The sequence below is a fragment of the Argentina silus genome (assembly GCF_951799395.1).
Source record: "Argentina silus genome assembly, chromosome: Y".
Lineage (NCBI taxonomy): Eukaryota > Metazoa > Chordata > Actinopteri > Argentiniformes > Argentinidae > Argentina > Argentina silus.
In genome coordinates this window covers 23,703,786-23,723,353 of record NC_139654.1, presented here as the reverse complement: position 1 = coordinate 23,723,353, position 19,568 = coordinate 23,703,786, and the positions used below count along the sequence as shown (strand labels likewise).

Below are 19,568 nucleotides of genomic sequence, written 5' to 3'. Positions count from 1 at the left end.
AGCTTCAGGTAGGGCACTTTAAGGAGAGGGCAGCTGGCCGTCAGGTGACTGATAGGCATAAGGTGACGGACATCTGAACCCACCAATGAAAGAAAACAAACACATCACACGTTCACGAGACCAGGCTTTAAGAGCCGATTTGCTACACTCCACCATAGTTGGCAAGGCCCGACAGGAAGATTGCCTCAGCCATCCAGTGGAGTGCCCACGATCCCATCGGTGGACAGGGAAGTTAACCTTTTGTTTTTCTTGTTGCCTTCTTGCAGGTTTGAGTCTGCGTGTTTACATGTAACGGTAGGCACAGCAGTTTGTACCGTTTGGGAAGTACGTAGCGTATAAGAGCTCTTCATGTCTGTTCATTAGCTCATGTGGATGTGCAGTATCAGTTCAGTTTTCAACGTTTTGGGGTTTTCTAGAGTCAGAGTGCATTGTGGCTGGTGTAACTGTGGGCTTTCGGGTTTGCTTACTGGGCGCAGTTCAGTGGTAACTTCGGAGCCAGTTCTATTAACGATGAGTGCTTCCGCAGAGAGCAGCAAGTTCTAATATGTTACAGCAGCTTCAGTGATCATGTTTACCGCTTCATGCTGTAGTACTGAGGCTTATTGCGCAGTCATCATGCTCTTTATGCTCCTGACACTGACCACCAGCATGCCCTCAGGGTAATGGGTAAGTGTACTACTACTTATGGGTAAGTGTACTACTGACCGACAGGGGGTCCATGTCCTCTGGCAGCACGGACTTATGGGTAAGCGTCACTGACGCTTCCATCCTCCAACACCTGTGTGAGAGAGAGAGATGGACGGGGGAAGGGGATGAAAGGAGAGAGAGAGGGGAGGAGGGGATGAGAAGAGGTGAAGGGGTGAGAAGAGGGTGAGAAATGGTGAAGAACGTTGACATAGGACACAGACAGTTTTTTTTCTAAGCAGAGCCTTTGGGAAAAGATGGATGTGGTTTCACCCAGTATTTCTCCAGCTTCTTAAAGAGCAGGTCTAATATTATTTCCTAGCCCAGCAGAAGTTATTCCTCCTCTCTCCACTGCCATTTAGAACTGATTAGGATCAAACTTCTGCTTGAGCTAAGGGAGGGTACAGTCAGCTCGAGCCCTAGACCAGCGTTTCCCAACCGCTGTGCCGCGGCACACTAGTGTGCCGTGAGAGATCGTTGGGTGTGCCGTGAGAAATTATCCAATTTCACTTTTTCTTAAATTAACATTTATTAATTATTATCTGCAAATAAAATGCCATTGTCGAGTGTCTGTGCTGTAATATAGTGACTGGCAGAGTAATGTAATATTCGTCCGGGTGGCAGCAGGTAGCTAATTGCCTCGTTCCTTCTTAGAGACAAGAGAATTAGTGACGCATGCGACAGGTCGTGGTGACAGTGATGGAGAAGTTTTTAAAAAGGAAAAATGTAAACTCCGAACTGGGCCCTGAACAAGATTCTGACCCAGGTGAAGGAGCAGGCCCTAGTATGAGTGGTGGTAAAAAGAAAGCAAAGACGGTGAGCTCGAGGCAATACAGCAAAAGCAATCTTTCAACAGCGCCATGGTGCCAAGCAAGCTTAAACGCCATCTCCAAACGAAACACCCGTCGCTTCAAAACAAGCCGATGGACTATTTTGTTCGCCTGCGTGAAAACACAGAGAAACAGGCAACTTTTATGAGAAAAACCACAAAGGTAAATGAGAAAGCCCTCAAAGCTAGTTACCTAGTTGCTGAACTCGTAGCTAAATCAAAAAAGTCCCACTCAGTGGCAGAGACATTAATACTACCTGCCTGCAAAGCCATTGTCAACGAGATGCTCGGCCCTGACGTGGTTAAAGACATAGCTAAAGTCCCGCTCTCAGATAACACAATTGCCAGGCGTATTGATGACATGTCTACAGACATCGAAAGTCATGTTTTGGGAAAGATACGCATCAGTAGGAAATTTGCGTTGCAACTTGATGAGTCTACGGATATTAGTGGACATTCTCAGCTCTTGGCCAATGTGCATTTTGTGGATGGAGATGCCATTAGAGATAACGTCCTATTTTGCAAGGCACTGCCAGAAAAAACAACAGGAGAGGAAATTTATATAATATTGTAATTATATATACTGTATCAGGCTACAGAGTGTCATTTTGTAACATTTTTGGTTGGTGGTGTGCCGCAAGATTCTTCCAATGTAAAAAATGTGCCGTGGCTCAAAAAAGGTTGAAAAACACTGCCCTAGACTATACAAGGCTACCACTCAACACCTCTCCCTCATCTCACTATAGACAATAACCAGGCACATCATTAAACATGGTTCACCTCTCAGCACTGATTACACACACCCTTGCACACAGACACATCTGCACTAATTGTAAACACCCACCCAGTCACTCTCTCACACACACACACGGAATGTAACATCCAATGAAATTGCGAGCATTCTCCCATCGCTCCGTCCAGATCGGCAAGTCTAAAATTCTCCAGACCTCCAAAGGAGACGTGAAAACAACATGATTTGGAGGTATAGCTACGCGAGACTACACACACCCTAACCTTTTCAGCATGGACGACTATGTTGTGGTTGTAGGCTATCACCACCACGTCGTGAGGTTCAAACTGACTGATGTCAGCTGACATGTAGTAGCTGTCCCTCAGTGACCTCACCACACCCATACTGACAGGGGGGAGCAGGCGGTAAAAGTTTATTGTTCAGCCGTATGGGAAGGATGTATTTCATTTTTATGTCCAACCTGGAGCGCATTGCCATTAAAGCTAATGGGTGATAGAGGCTTCTGTTTAGGACATAAAAAAAACATTTAGTGTCCATCTGGAGGAGGAAAAAGACAGCAAAAAAACACCTCACTTCCCCCTGTACCCATTTGCCTACACCTACATCATAACACACGTCTTATGAATGATCCTATTATGTTCATATTTGCCCTACTTTTTTACAACCTGGCCATCACCCTAGTCATCCCTGTCTGCTCAGCCTTAATTCCTTCCACCACCTTTCCTTCAGCCTCTTTCTGACACTTCCCCCTCACCCCTCACCCCATTTCCTCAGTCATCCAAGTACTCCAGTGACTGGTCGCCTCAGGTTGCCTCTCTAACCCAACGTCCCCTCCCCACCCTCAACCCAGTGCCCCCCTCCCCACCCTTGACCCAGTGCCATACTCACCTGACTGAGTACCCATAGGACTCCCTGCGGTGTTGGCTGAAAGGGGGTAGACACAGATATACACTCCTCTCTAAACAATCTGTGGGGTCCTGCCATGTCCAGGAACAGCTCTGCTGGGGGTGTAGGAGGAAGGGCTGCATCTGATCTGACGAGCGGTAAGAGGACGAGGAGCAGCTGGATGAGGAGCTGGTCAGAGAGGCCATGGTTTTTTTTTTAAACAACGCATACACACACACTGTAACACAGTAAGTTGTAGCCTTGAATATGGCAGAAGAAAGCTGACAGCCCTATCGTAGGTTAGAATCCACCATAGGTACGCCTAAGAAAATCTCAGTTACTTATCCCACTGTTCACACACAAGAGAGACACATACAGTGCCTATAGAAAGTCATCATACCCTGTGAAATCTTTACCTTTTGTCACATTACACCCTGGTTTGGTTAAGTGATCAGCCCCTTAGAGTATACCATTATAAACTTGCTCAGGTGCAATCAATCAACTTCCAGATCAAACACCAGGCTAATTGCCCCCCACCTGACATCAATTGTAGTGGTTTTGATTACTTCAGAATAAAACTTCTTGAGGATTCCACTACTAGAAGTGCATGGTTCTGCAAATAATTCACCATGGTTGGAAAAGTACTTTCAAAAGGCCTCCGGGATAAAGTTGTAGGAAGGCACAAGTTAGGTGAAGGCTACAAAAAGATTTCGAAGGCTTTAGCTATCCCTCTGAGTACCGTTCAGAGCATCATTAAGAAGTGGAAGGCGTATGGCACCACCAACACCTTGCCTAGATCAGGCTATCCGTCCAAACTGGATGACCGAGCCAGGAGGACATTGATCAGAGAAGCTACCAAGAGGCCAAAGGCAACTTTGAAGGACTTACAAGTCTTTATGGCTGGGACTGGTCTGTCTGTGCATGTGACAACAATCTCACAAGCTTTACACAAAGCTGGCCTGTATGGCAGGGTAGCAAGAAAGAAGCCTTTTCTGAAAAACTGCCACACTCAGTCTCGTTTGTGCTATGCAAAAACTCACCTGGAAGATTCTGTTGCCATGTGGAAAAAGGTTTTATGGTCAGACGAGACTAAGATTGAACTTTTTGGACTGAACTCCAAGCACTATGTTTGGCGAAAACCAAACACAGCACACCACCCAAAAACACACCATACCTACTGTGAAGCATGGTGGTGGCAACATTATGTTGTGGGGATGTTTCTCTTCAGCGGGGACTGGGCAATTGGTCAGGATTGAAGGGAAAATGGATACTGCCAAGTACACCCAAATTCTTGAGGACAACCTGCGTCCCTCTGCTAGACAGCTGAAGATGGGCAGGTCATTCACCTTCCAACACGACAACGATCCTAAACATACCGCCAAAAGAACAACGCAGTGGCTTAAGGATAGAAAGGTGAATGTCCTTGAGTGGCCAAGTCAGAGCCCTGACATAAATCCAATAGAAAATCTGTGGATGGACTTGAAGAGAGCAGTCCATCGCCGCTCACCACAGAATTTGACTGAACTCGAACAATTCTGCAAGGAAGAATGGGCAAATATTCTCCAATCTAGGTGTGCAAAGCTAGTAGAGACATATCCAAACAGATTGATGGCTGTAATTCCAGCAAAAGGTGGCTCTACAAAGTATTAAATCAGGGGAATGATGACTTTTCCAACCCTGTTCTTCTTGTTTTTAATTTTGTATACATTTTCAGAACTGTTTTCATTAGTTTGATGTTGTATGGCTAAAAAAAATTTTTTAATGGGTTTTGATTTCAGGCTGTACGACAAATATAGTAACTATTTCAAAGGGGTATGATGACTTTCTATAGGCACTGTACAAACACTGACACGGAGCTCTCTGCATTTGACACACTGTCTGATTCCTAGCAGAGTTTAGCACAGCACTAAGGCATTATGGGAAAGTGGCGCGCTGTTGGCCCTAAACCCCATAAAAGGTTATGTGTCCAACGATGAGAGTCAGGAATAACGGAAAAGTAGATAAGGGTGGAGGACCCCCCTCTCTTTCTCACGCACACGCACAGACAGGCGCACACAAACTGAAAGAGATTAGAAAGCAAAGGGTGCATGTTTTAGGTATGCGGTCAGAGATAGCAGAAGGGGGACAGGTTGCACCAGAAGCATGTTAGTTTGTTTATTAGCTGGTGTCTTCTAACCATGCATGTATTTAGAATACTCTTTGTATTGTGTATCATTGTTATGTACAGTGCATTCGGAAAGTATTCAGACCCCTTCACTTTTTCCACACTTTGTTATGTTACAGCCTTATTCTAAAATGGATTAAATTAATTTTTTTCCTCATCAATCTACACACAAGCACGCATCGCGACGCTCGGTGTCTCTCCAGAGTTTGCGAATTAGTGGTTATTTGTTTGTTTATTTCAAGTATTCTCGCTAAAAACAGTTTAGCGTACATATCGTACAGCCGACGAGAACTTTTGGACATCGGTTCCGGCATTCCAGACATCTTTATCAACGTAATACCTGAGATTGCCAAAACAGCGGGACCAGCTAACTCCGCTACACCGACCGGAAGCAACCCCAGACCGGCTCGGAAACGTAAACACAGGCGTGGTAGCCGAGGTGGGCTGAGAGCGAGGCTCAAGCTAACTCAACATCGACTCTCACTACCAAGCTTTTTCCTCACCAATGTTCGTTCCTTGGCGAACAAGATGGATGAACTGCGGCTGCGGATCACCACACACAAATGGATTATGGACTGTAATCTCATGGTTCTCACGGAAACCTGGCTCAACAGCGAGGTACCCGACAACGCTATTGAGCTAGCAGGGCGCTACGTCCTCCGAGCAGACAGAACAGCGGGTGATTCCGGTAAGACCAGAGGTGGAGGTTTGTGCATTTATGTGAACAAGACGTGGTGCACGGACACTACCATCACCGAGAGTCACTGCTCAGCTAACCTAGAGTTTCTCATGGTTAAGTGTAGACCTTTCTATCTGCCCAGAGAGTTCACATCCACTGTTATCAAGGCAGCCTATATCCCCCCCGGATGCTAATGCTAAGATTGCCATGAAAGAACTGCATACTGCCATTAGCAAACAGCAGACTCTGCATCCCGAGGCAGCCTTCATTGTCGCGGGTGACTTCAACCACTCCAATTTAAAGACTGTACTGCCCAAATTCCACCAAAATGTGTCATGCCCCACCAGAGGAGACAGGACATTGGACCATGTATATACCAGCGTGGCTGATGCTTACAAAGCCATTCCCCCTCCCCCATCAGGACAATCTGATCACCTTTCATTGTTCCTACTGCCCAAGTACTCAGCACTCATCAAACGGGTGAAACCTACAGTGAGGACAGTCAAGGTCTGGCCAGAGGGAGCTGACTCGGCGCTCCAGCAGCGCTTTGAAAACACTGACTGGGGTGTGTTTGCCACACAGGCCACCCATGACTCCCACACGGACATTGACTCATATGCCTCCTCTGTTCTGGACTACATCAATTCCAACATCAACAGTGTCACCACCCTCAAACGGATTACCACTTTCCCTAATCAGAAGCCATGGATGAACAGTGAGGTCCGACTCCTGCTGAAGGCACGCGACATGGCCTTCAGATCAGGTGATGCTCAGGCCTATAGCTCATCCAGGGCCAACCTGCAGAGGGGCATCAAAAAGGCCAAGCACAACCACAAGCTAAGGATCAAGGATCACTTCAAGAACAACTATGACCCCCGACGCATGTGGCAAGGCATCCAGGCCATCACAGACTACAAACCCACTAACACCCCCCCCCCCCCTCCATCGACGCCTCCTTGCCTGATGAGCTGAACCACTTCTATGGCCACTTTGACAGGGACAACAAGGAGGTGGCCATCAAGGCTGTGCTCCCTGCAGATCACCAGCCCCTCACTCTCTCTCCCACCGACGTGTGTGCGGCACTGAGCAGGACTAATGCACGCAAGGCTGCTGGTCCCGATGGCATCGCCGGACGCGTCCTCAGGGCATGTGCTGTGCAGCTGACTGAGGTTTGGACTGACATATTCAACCTGTCCCTAGCCCAAGCAGCTGTCCCCGCGTGCTTCAAAACCACCTCCATCATGCCGGTGCCAAAACACTCCACTGCAACGAGCCTTAATGACTTCCGCCCAGTTGCACTCACGCCCATCATCATAAAGTGCTTCGAGAGGCTGGTCCTCGCTCAACTCAAGACCTGTTTACCACCCACACTGGACCCCTTCCAATTCGCCTACCGTCAGAACAGGAGTACAGAGGATGCCATCTCAACGGCACTTCACTCCGCCCTCTCCCACCTTGACAATAGCAACACCTATGTGAGAATGCTGTTCATTGACTTCAGTTCAGCTTTCAACACCATCATCCCTTCCAAACTGATCACCAAACTCAGTGAACTGGGCATCAATTCCTCCCTCTGCAACTGGATTCTGGACTTCCTAACCAACAGGCCGCAGTCTGTTAGGCTACATAACCACACCTCCTCAACCCTCACCCTGAACACCGGCGTTCCACAAGGCTGTGTGCTGAGCCCCCTCCTTTACTCCCTCTTCACCTACGACTGCACACCTGTACATGGCTCAAACACCATTGTTAAGTTCGCAGACGACACAACGGTGATTGGTCTCATCAGCAACAACGATGTGTTGGCCTACAGGGAGGAGGTCCAGCACCTAACAGTGTGGTGTAACGACAACAATCTGGCTCTCAACACCAGGAAGACCAAAGAGCTCATTGTGGACTTCAGGAAGTCAAAAGCTGGCACACACACCCCCATCCTCATCAACGGGACTGAGGTGGAGCGAGTCACCTGCTTCAAGTTTCTGGGTGTCCACATCTCTGAGGATCTCTCATGGACCCTCAACACCTCTACCCTGATCAAGAAGGCTCACCAGCGTCTCTTCTTTCTGAGGAGACTAAAGAAGGTCCATCTGTCTCCTCAGATCCTGGTGAACTTCTACCGCTGCACTATTGAGAGCATCCTCACCAACTGTGTCACAGTATGGTATGGCAACTGCTCTGCCTCTGACCGGAAAGCACTGCAGAGGGTGGTGAAAACTGCCCAACGCATCACCGGTTCCTCACTCCCCTCCATTGAGGCTGTCCTGGGCAAACGATGCTTGCGTAAGGCACGCAACATCGTCAGGGACATTTCTCACCCCAACCACAGACTGTTCACCCCACTCCCCTCCGGGAGGCGCTACAGGTCTCTCCGCACCCGAACCAGCAGGTTCAGAGGAAGCTTCTTCCCTGCGGCTGTCACCCTACTGAACTCTAACTCTGCACCAAGGTGACAACCTACCAACCCCTACACCCTCCCCCCCCGGACAATTGCACTACTCTTACCCTATAGTAGTACTATAAACTGTACATACTGCATCCTCACTTGTACACACTGCTCTTATACTACTGCTCTTCTGTACAGATCTGTCTATACTGTTCATAATGCATATATCCTTATTTTTTTAATGCTACTGTTAATACACTGCACATCTGTACATACTGTACATATCTGTTTATACTGTTTATACTGCATTCCATATTTATTCTGTTTATTTACTTTGCTTTAATGTTACTGTTAATACATATACAGTGGGGGAAATAATTATTTGATCCCCTGCTGATTTTGTTAGTTTGCCCGGTTACAAAGAAATGAGCGGTCTATCATTTTTATGGTACTTTTATTTTAACAAATAGAGACAGAATATCAACAAAGAAGTCCAGAAAAAACACATTATATAAAGTTATAAATTCATTTGCATTTGATCGAAGGAAATAAGTATTTGATCCCCTACAAACCAGCAAGAATTCTGGCTCATACAGACCGGTTATATGCCCATGAGGCACACAGATTAGTCCTGTCACTTTAGGAAAAGTACTCCTAATCTCTGCTTGTTATGGGTATAAAAGACACCTGTCAATAGAATCAATCTCTTCCATTCCAACCTCTCCACCACCATGGGCAAGACCAAAGAACATTCAAAGGACATCAGGGTAAGAGTTGTAGACCTGCACAAGGCTGGAATGGGCTACAAGACCATCAGCAAGAAGCTTGGTGAGAAGGAGACAACTGTTGGTGCAATTATTAGAAAATGGAAGAAATACAAAATAACCATCAATCCCCCTCGACCTGGAGCTCCATGCAAGATCTTGCCTCGTGGGGTAAGGATGATCATGAGAAGGGTGAGGGATCAGCCCAGAACTACACGGGAGGAGCTTGGTAATGATCTCAAGGCAGCTGGGACCACAGTCACCAAGAAAACCATTGGTAACACACTACACCGTAACGGATTGAAATCCTGCAGTGCCCGCAAGGTCCCCCTGCTCAAGAAGGCACATGTACAGGCCCATCTGAAGTTTGCCAATGAACACTTAAATGATTCAGAGAAGGCTTGGGAGAAGGTAATGTGGTCAGATGAGACCAAAATTGAACTCTTTGGCATAAATTCGACTCGTCGTGTTTGGAGGGAGAGAAATGCTGAATGAACAATCCCAAGAACACCATCCCCACCGTCAAACACGGAGGTGGAAACATTATGCTTTGGGGTTGTTTCTCTGCTAAGGGTACAGGACGACTTCACTGCATTGAGGGGCCAATGGACGGGGCCATGTACCGTAAGATCTTGGATGAGAACCTCCTTCCCTCAGCCAGAGCACTGAGGATGGGTCGTGGATGGGTCTTCCAGCATGACAATGACCCAAAACATACGGCCAAGGCAACAAAGGAGTGGCTCAAGAAGAAGCACACTAAGGTCATGGAGTGGCCTAGCTAGTCTCCAGACCTTAATCCTATCGAAAATTTGTGGAGGGAGCTGAAGCTTCGAGTTGCCAAGCAAAAGCCTTGAAACCTTCAGGATTTGGAGAGGATCTGTAAAGAGGAGTGGACCAAAATCCCTCCTGAGATGTGTGCAAACCTGGTGACCAACTATAAGAAACGTCTGACTTCTGTGCTTGCCAGCAAGGGTTTCTCCACCAAGTACTAAGTCATGTTTTGCTTGGGGATCAAATACTTATTTCCTTCGATCAAATGCAAATGAATTTATAACTTTATATAATGTGTTTTTTCTGGACTTCTTTGTTGATATTCTGTCTCTATTTGTTAAAATAAAAGTACCATAAACATTATAGACCGCTCATTTCTTTGTAATCGGGCAAACTAACAAAATCAGCAGGGGATCAAATAATTATTTCCCCCACTGTATACTGCTTATACTGCTCTGCCTATACAGCTCATATGCTGCTTATACTGTTCATACTGCATTCTATTTATTCTACATGTAATGTTACTGCTACACTGCACTACTTATACTTATACTGCACTACCTGTATATATTGTTCACACTTTTCTGCTTTTTTGCACTTCTGGTTAGACGCTAACTGCATTTCGTTGTCTCTGTACTTGTACTCTGCACAATGACAATAAAGTTGAATCTAATCTAATCTAATTTATTAAAAATAAAAAACTGATTACATTTACATAAGTATTCAGACCCTTTGCTATGACACTTGAAATTGAGCTCAGGTGCATCCTGTTTCCATTGATCATCCTTGAGATGTTTCTACGACTTGATTGGAATCCATCTGTGGTAAATTCAATTGATTGGACATGATTTGAAATGGCACACACCTGTATATAAGGTCCCACAGTTGACAGTGCATGTCAAACCAGGCCATGAGGTCGAAGGAATTGTCCGTAGACCTCCGAGACAGGATTGTGTCGAGGCACATATCTGGGGAAAAATTCTTCATTCTTAAATGGAAGAAGTTTGGAACCACCAAGACTCTTACTAGAGCTGGCCGCCCGGCCAAACTGAGCAATAGGCGGAGAAGGGCCATCATCAGGGAGGTGACCAAGAACCCAATGGTCACTCTGACAGAGCTCCAGAGTTCCTCTGTGGAGATGGGAGAACCTTCCAGAAGGACATCCTGTGCGGGAACATCACAGCGGCAACACGCTCCTGTAAAAGGATATATCCATTCCTCACCAGAGAATCAGCACAACTCTTGGTCCAGACACTTGATCTCTCGCTTTGACTACTGACGCCTTGAGCTTCTGCAGCTCATCCAGAATACTGCCGTCTGTCTGGTGTTCAATCTCCCCAAATTCTCCCATGTCACCCCCCTCCTTCGCACCCTCCACTGGCTCCGGTACTGGTAGCAGCTTGCATCAGATTCAAGACCCTGGTGCTCGCAAAGGGCTACTGGACGGCAAAGGGAACAGCCCCTCCCTACTTGCAAACAATGGTCAGCCCCCAAACCCCTGCCCGATCACTCCGCTCTTCCACCTCGGCTGGCCGCCTGACACCGCTGCCTCTACGTGGATGCAGCAGACGTGCTACTCAGTCACAGCATTTCACTGTCCTGGCGCCCCGCTGGTGGAACGAGCTTCCCACTGCTGTCATGACTGCAGAGTCATTACCTATCTTCCGCCGTAGATTGAAGACCCATCTCTTCAGGCTATATCTTAACTGTCCCTCCTAAAGACCTATTCATCCCCACGTTTCTCTACTGTAAATAAATTAATAAAAAATAAAAAAATAAAAAATATATATATAAAAAAAAGAATGCTCTTCAAGCATTGTGGCTGCCAATAGCTCCTGGTCCTAGCATAGATTACTTTTTCTTATGATGACTGATGTATTTGTTGTGAGTCGCTTTGGATAAAGGCGTCTGCTAAATGCCAGAAATGTAAAAAATGTAAATGACAACCATCTCTGCAGCACTCCACCAATCAGGCCTTTATGGTAGAGTGGCCAGACGGAAACTCCTCAGTAAAAAGCACATGACAGCCTGTTTGGAGTTTGCTAAAAGGCACCTAAAAGACTCTCAGACCATGAGAAACAACATTCTCTGGTCTGATGAAACCAAGATTCAACTCTTTGGCCTGAATGCCAAGAGTCACGTCTGGAGGAAATCAGGCACTGCTCATCACCTGGCCAATACCATCCCTACGATGAAGCATGGTGGTGGCAGCATAATGCTGTGGGCAGGGACTGGAAGACTAGGGTCGAGGGAAAGATGAACGGAGCAAAGTACAGAGCAAAGTACCTTGATGAAAACCTGCTCCAGAGCGCTCAGGACCTCAGACTGGGGCGAAGGCTCACCTTCCAACAGGACAACGACCCCTAAGCACACAGCTAAGACAACGCAGGAGTGGCTTCGGGACAAGTCTCTGAATGTCCTTGAGTGACTCAACCAGAGCCCGGACTTGAACCTGATCGAACATCTCTGGAGAGACCTGAAAATAGCTGTGAACCGATGCTCCCCATCCAACCTGACAGAGCTTGAGAGGATCTGCAGAGAAGAATGGGAGAAACTCCCCAAATACAGGTGTGCCAAGCTTGTAGCGTCATACCCAAGAAGACTTGAGGCTGTAATCGCTGCCAAAGGTGCTTCAACAAAGTACTGAGTAAAGGGTTTAAATACTTATGTAAATGTGACATTCCAGTTTTTTATTTGTAATAAATTAGCAAACATTTCTAAAAACCTGTTTTGGCTTTGTCATTATGGGGTGTGTAGATTGATGAGGGAAAAAATGAATTGAATCCATTTTAGAATAAGGCTGTAACATAACTGTGGGGGGACATGCAGCGTTCGGCCTGTAGAGGGAGCTACAGGACCGTGGCCAGGGTGACGTCGGCGAGGCTCCGTTGCACACCTGTTGCAAATGAAGCCTCGTTGACTAGATGGTTGAAGATGTGTGTGCCTCTGGGTTCGAGGAGGAAGGAGGGCGACTGGAAAGTCGCCGAGTGTTTTGGTTACGAACTTGATAAATACGAAAGTATTACAAACATTTTATGAAATAAACGGGATTTTCCCACAACAGCAACCTCGACTCCGCCTCTGTGTCACGGACCTTGTTACAATAACAAAATGTGGAAAAAGTGAAGGGGTCTGAATACTTTCCGAATGCAATGTACCTTTGCTTATCATTTGGGCGTCTGATATACAGTGCCCTGCGTAAGTAATGGGACAGTGAAGTATTTTCTCTTCTTTTGGCTCTACATTCCAATCGAACAATCACTGTGAGGTTAAACAGATTCTCAGCTTTTATTTGATGGTATTTGTGTACATATTGGTTTCACCATTCAGAAATTACAACACTTTTTATGCATTTCTATTTCAGGGTACCCAAAAGTAATGGGACAATTGGCTTGACAGGTGTGTTCCATCACATCATTTGCATTAGAGATCTGTCAATGTCTAGTATTTATTATAGGCTTTGTGTTTGCCTTTGGAGTCTGCTATTAGTGTCTCTCAACATGTGGACCAAAGCGGTGTCAATTAAAGTAAAGGAAGCCTTAATTAGGCTGAACTATCGGAAAAAAACTACCAGAAACATAGCCAAAACCCTAGCCTTGCCAAAATCAACAGTTTAAAAAGACAAAAAAAGCACTGGTGACCTTAGTAATCCCAAACAGGCTGGTAGGCCAAAGCAGACTTCTACTTCTACAAAAATAAGGACCAAAGCGGTGTCAATGAAAGTCAAGGAAGCCATTATTAGGCTGAAAAATCTGAAACGTAGCCAAAACCTCAGCAATCGCAAACGGGCTGGTAGGCCAAGGCAGACTTCTACACTGGATGACCGAAGAATGCTCACCATAATTAAGAAAAACCCCAAAACAACTGTCTCACTGATCAGGAACACTCTCCAGGAGGTAGGCGTGAATGTGTCAGAGACTACCGTCTGCAGAATACGTCACCAGCCAAACTAGTGCAAACCACTAGTTATCCTCAAAAAGGATGGTCACTTACAGTTTGCTTAAAAGTACCTAAAAAGCCTGCAGAGGTCTGAAAAAAGGTGGTCTGGAAAAAGGTCTTGCGGATAAATAAGATGAATATTATCATGTACAGTGACTTAAGTGGAAAGTTTGGAGAAAAAAGGATCTGCCCAAGATATACACCATACCACCTCATCTGTGAAACATGGTGGAGAGGGTGTTAATGTTAGGGCATGTATAGCTGCCACTAGAACTGGCTAACTTGAATTGATGATGTAACTGCTGACGGCAGCAGCAGAATGTATTCTGAAGTGGACATTTGATAAATCTGTCCCATCACTTTTCTGTACTCTGAAACTGGGGGACTATACATAAAAAGTGTTTCTGAATGGTGAAACCATCAAATAAAAGCTGAGAATCTATACTTCTATACTAACCTCATAGTAATTGTTTGATTTCACTGTATATTTTTAAAGAGAAATTGCAGAATTAAACTTTACGAGAGGAAAGACAGAAAACTAATAAAAAAAGAAAGAAAGACAATGAAGATTTTTTCATGACTATGACAAATTACAAACCGTATCACAGTATCCTCTTTAAAAAATAAAAAAAAAGACTTCACATTTGCGGGGGTTTTCCTGGTAGACTATATCACACAGTGATAACAAAGAGAGGAGAAATCTACAGCCACATTAGCTTAGTGCAAAAACCACACCGCATAGGCAAAGAGATCAAAGCAAGACGCATACAAAAATATAGAAAATCTCCAATGCAACTCACAGCCGCCTCACCCAAAACTAGATTTCTGTCTTTGTACAGAATGTTTTCCTCACCAAATGGCATCTCTTTCACCAAAGGGTTACTTCTGGAATATTTGATTCTAAGTGTCTATGGTGCTGTTGAATTTAAGACAGCCATAGAAAATGGGAATCCAAATAATGCAAAGCAAATTATTTAGTAGCTATACAGTAGTATGACATTATGACTGGTCTCATAATGATATTCAAACAATAAATCAACAACATATTGAATGATAGAAAAGTAGTACAATAAAAGCATATCATTTCTGTCATATCATTTGTTACATCTTTTTTTTTTAAGTTTGTTTTTAAAGTACATATTCCTGTCACTTTAAAGACATTCCAGCATTTGCTCATAATTGGTAGTGAATGTTTAAATAGTTTGGCATACTCAGCAAGCCATGCCCAATAGGCTATTGTCTTTTGCAAAGGAAGGAGGGGCAGATTTCGGGATGCCATGCAAACCTGCCCTCCAATGGGATATACTGTATCTGGGAGAGGCATGGAAAGGGGCGGGGTTGCAAAGAACAGCCGAATGTCAAACTTTGCTCAAGACCGGATCAGCTCACAAGTTCAGTTTCAGCACTCGCAAACACATGCAGACATATTTCAGTTTAGGATTCAGTCGTTTTCCTGTCAGTGGTGTCCATTTTTGAGCAGTCTCTCACTTCCCTGTTGTGGGAACCCACCAGCCAACCATTGGGCTTCTTACTGGAGACTGTGGCAGCCAGTCCTGTTCTCCTGCTTCACACTAATAGAAAAGATTGTTTAGATGCCTCAAGACAAAAATATATTGATACATATAAAATGGGCAGGCGGGTAGAGAGTTAAGATGGTGTAAGTAAGCCTAGGACAAAAGGATTACTTTAGTTCAAGTAGATGAAACAAAAATCCTCAGAATGAGAGTGGGAACAAGGGATCAACAGAGAGAGAGAGGGAGAGAGGAGTCATTGGTTTCCCTGCTCTCGCTCCCTCTCCTCTTCTTCGCCCTCCTCCTCCTCTTCCTCCTCGTCCAGAGAGACCACCCCAGAGGAGGCTACGTCTGAGACCTTCCGGCGGGAGGCTAAGTCAGGTGTGTAACCCTCACCCTCAACCTGGCACACTGTGACCTTGTAGTTCTTGCAGGGTGTGTTGTCGTCCTCCCCGGGCGACAGGTAGGTCTCAGAATAGGACACAGAGTAGCAGGGCGACTCCTGCCGCACCCTTTGTGGGCGGGCGAGAAGGAGCTCCTCCCCTCCCTGTAAAGCCGACAGGATTTGGGCAGCCAGTTCGGCAGTGTTGCCATGGTGACAGTGGTTGCCACGGTGACCAAGGTCGCGCAGCAAGGGGTGGTGCTCTTCCAGGCTGGAGCACAGGGTGTCTGGTGAGCCAGCAGTAGGGAAGGGGTCTCCACTAACCTGGCCCTTACCCCCTGCCTCACAGCAGGGCTCCCGCAGGCCAAGGTGCTGACACACATGACTGTGGAGCAGGTCCTTCAGGTTGGGGGGGTAGGTGGGCGCATCTGGACACGAGACATAGAACAGGGACAACAGTGAGAAAACTGCATGACCATGCCTGGGGAGAAAGCAATGGGCTATTACAGTGTACTATGGGAGATGGATGAAGATGTCCTTGACCACTGATTGAAGATCAGTGTTGACTTTTCCCCACGAATGATTAAGCTTGAGCTGTAGAGTAAACTGATCCTACATGAGAGCAACTTCGTGCATGACCATGTGTAATGGGTAAGTCAAGTAATTTTAGAGAAGAAAAGAGGACGCATTAGATAAACAATAAAAATAAATTACACGAAAAGCAAAACAGGTATTGTTGGTGCAGTGGGGTTATTTGTGGTTCCGTGCAATCAGGCTGAAAGAACAATCGATGGACATACAGTATACTGTATATACAGTTAGGTCCGGAAATATTTGGACAGTGACACAATTTCCAGAATTTTGGCTCTGTACGCCGCCACAATGGATTTGAAATGAAACAAAACAATCGAGATGCAATTGAAGTGCAGACTTTCAGCTTTAATTCAAGGAGTTGAACAAAAATATTGTATGAAACGTTTAGGAATAGCAACCATTTTTATACACAGTCCCCCATTTTCAGGGGCTCAAATTTAATTGGACAAATTAACATAATCATAAATTAAATGTTCATTTTTAATACTTTGTCAAGAATCCTTTGCAGGCAATGACTGCCTGAAGTCTGGAACCCATGGACATCACCAAATGCTGAGTTTCCTCTTTTGTGATGCTTTGCCAGGCCTTTACTGCAGCTGTCTTCAGTTGTTGTTTGTTCATGGATCTTTCTGCCTTTAGTTTTGTCTTCAGCAAGTGAAATGCATGCTCGATCGGGTTGAGATCAGGTGATTGACTCGGCCATTGCTAAATATTCAATTTCTTTGCCTTAAAAAACTCCTGGGTTGCTTTCGCAGTATGTTTTGGGTCATTGTCCATCTATACTGTGAAGCGCCGTCCAATCAACTTTGCTGAATTTGGCTGAATCTGAGCAGACAGTATATGTCTAAACACTTCAGAATTCATACGAATGCTTCTGTCACATCATCAATAAACACTAGTGACGCAGTGCCATTGGAAGCCATGCATGCCCATGCCATCACACTGCCTCCACCGTGTTTTACAGATGATGTGGTATGCTTCGCGTCATGAGCCGTTCCAAGCCTGCTCCATACTTTTTTCTTCCCTTCATTCTGGTACAGGTTGAGTAGTTTCATCTGTCCAAAGAATGCTGTTCCAGAACAGGGCCGGCTTTTTTCTATGTTTTTTTGGCAAAGTCTAATCTGGCCTTTCTATTCTTGAGGCTTATGAATGGTTTGCACCTTGTGGTGAACCCTCTGTATTTGCTCTTGTGAAGTCTTCTCTTTATGGTAGACTTGGATAATGATAAGCCTACCTCCTTGTAACAAGGTTCTTAGACACAGAGGCGGACTCAATGTTTCTGGTGAGGGAAACCCCGTTTATTTTATGATTATCTATCAGGACCTGGTTGACTTTTCAGTCCCCGCTTTCCAGCCGTCCTCCTGAAAGCAGAGGGGCACACATCTTAAACCATTTCGTTAACGTGGCTTCATTCGCAACAGGTGTGCGACAAAGCCTCGGTTCCGCATCTTGGCCACGGTCCTGTAGCACCCTCTACAGGCCGAACACTGCATGTCCCCCCAGATACCCCCACCGCCCGACACAGGCCGGGGACACGACGGCCGACAGCCTACTCCCCCCCCCCCCTTGCACGGGAGAGGAAGTCTGCCACGACCATCTGCACCCCCGGTCTGTGCACGACCGAAAAGTTGAAGGGCTGCAACGCGAGATACCACCGGGTGATCCTCGCGTTCACATCCTTCATGCGGTGGAGCCACTGGAGGGGAGCATGGTCGGAATAGAGGGTGAAAGCGCGACCCAGCAGGTAGTAGCGGAGGGCGCCGACCGCCCACTTGATGGCGAGGCACTCCTTCTCCGACAGTTTGCGGCTCAGGTACAGCATCGGCCGGTCAGCCCCCTCCACCCGCTGGGTCAGCACTGCTCCCAGGCCTCTATCCGACGCGTCCGTCTGTAGGGAGAAAGGGAGGTTAAAATCAGGCGCATACAGGACCGTTTCTCCACAAAGAGCGCCCTTAAGGGCCTCAAATGACCCCTGGCACTGGCCCGACCATTTGACCGGATCCGGGGCACCCTTCCGGGTGAGGTCCGTCAAGGGACTGGCCAGCTCTGAAAATCCCGGCACGAACAGCCGGTAATAGCCAGCCAGCCCCAGGAAGGCCCTCACCTCCTTCTTCGTCTTGGGCCGCGGGGAGGCAGCAATGGCCGCAGTCTTTTCAATCTGCGGCCGCACCTCCCCCCGACCCAAGTGGTACCCCAGATACCGGATCTCCCTCCGCCCGATCACACACTTTTTCGGGTTGGCCGTCAGCCCCACCTGCCTCAGGGACCTCAGAACAGCAGCCACACGCTGCACATGCTGCGCCCAGGTGTCACTGTAAATGACAATGTCATCCAGGTTGGCAGCAGCATAGGCAGAGTGTGGCCGCAGAATGCGGTCCATGAGGCGCTGGAAAGTGGCTGGGGCTCCGAACAACCTGAAAGGGAGCACCGTGAACTGATACAACCCGAGCAGAGTGGAGAATGCAGTCTTCTCCTGGGATACCGGCAAGAGGGGAATCTGCCAGTATCCCTTCGTGCAATCCAATGTCGTAAAAAACTTGGCCGTGCCAAGCCGGTCCAAGAGCTCGTCAACCCGGGGCATTGGGTAGGCATCGAATTTGGAGACCGCATTAACCCTTCTATAATCCACACAGAACCGTATAGACCCATCCGGCTTGTTGACAAGCACGATGGGGCTACACCAGTCACTGCGGGACTCCTCGACCACACCCAGCTCCAGCATGGCTTCCAATTCCTTGCACACAATGTCTCGTTTGTATACCGGTAACCTATAAGGACGCGTGCGCACCGTTAAACCCGGCTGCGTTTCTATATGGTGGTCGATAAGCGTAGTCCGACCGGGCAGGGGAGAGAACACGTCAGCGAAACTAGCTTGCAAATCTGCAACATCCGTGGCCTGGCTAGCAGAGAGATGGTTATCAATACCGACCGGAGTGCTAATTTTTGATTTTGGGACTTCCGGTCCGAACTCATCTCTCTCTGGAATTATTATAGCCAGAGCAACATTGACCACGTCGTTCCATTTTTTTAAGGAGATTTACGTGATACACCTGCAAGCTATCCCCCCGGTCCGAGCGTACTACCTCATAATCCACGTCCCCCATGCGACGTGTGACCACAAACGGCCCTTGGCACTTCGCGAGTAATTTCGTGCTGGAGGTGGGTAACAGTACGAGCACCTTGTCTCCCGGTGAAAATTCTCGCAGGTTAGTTCCCCTGTCGTAGAGGCGCT

General features: G+C 46.8%; 1 protein-coding gene and 1 pseudogene across 2 annotated transcripts in view; both read right to left on the bottom strand.

The window, feature by feature from the left end:
• Positions 1-678: 678 nt before the first annotated feature.
• On the bottom strand, positions 679-3,355 carry LOC310824027 (annotated as a pseudogene). The gene is made up of 3 exons: positions 3,153-3,355; positions 2,528-2,648; positions 679-778 (listed from the first exon to the last, which is right to left on the bottom strand). The product of its transcript is annotated as an uncharacterized misc_RNA (transcript).
• A 12,261-nt stretch (positions 3,356-15,616) lies between these two features.
• LOC310823765 (protein FAM131A-like) overlaps positions 15,617-19,568 on the bottom strand; it is a gene marked incomplete at both ends in the record, with an annotated part of 42,251 nt that continues 38,299 nt past the window's right edge. The window contains one exon of the mRNA XM_083696616.1: positions 15,617-16,170. Coding sequence (XP_083552742.1) covers positions 15,617-16,170 — 554 coding nt within the window. The remainder of the gene's footprint in view (positions 16,171-19,568) is intronic.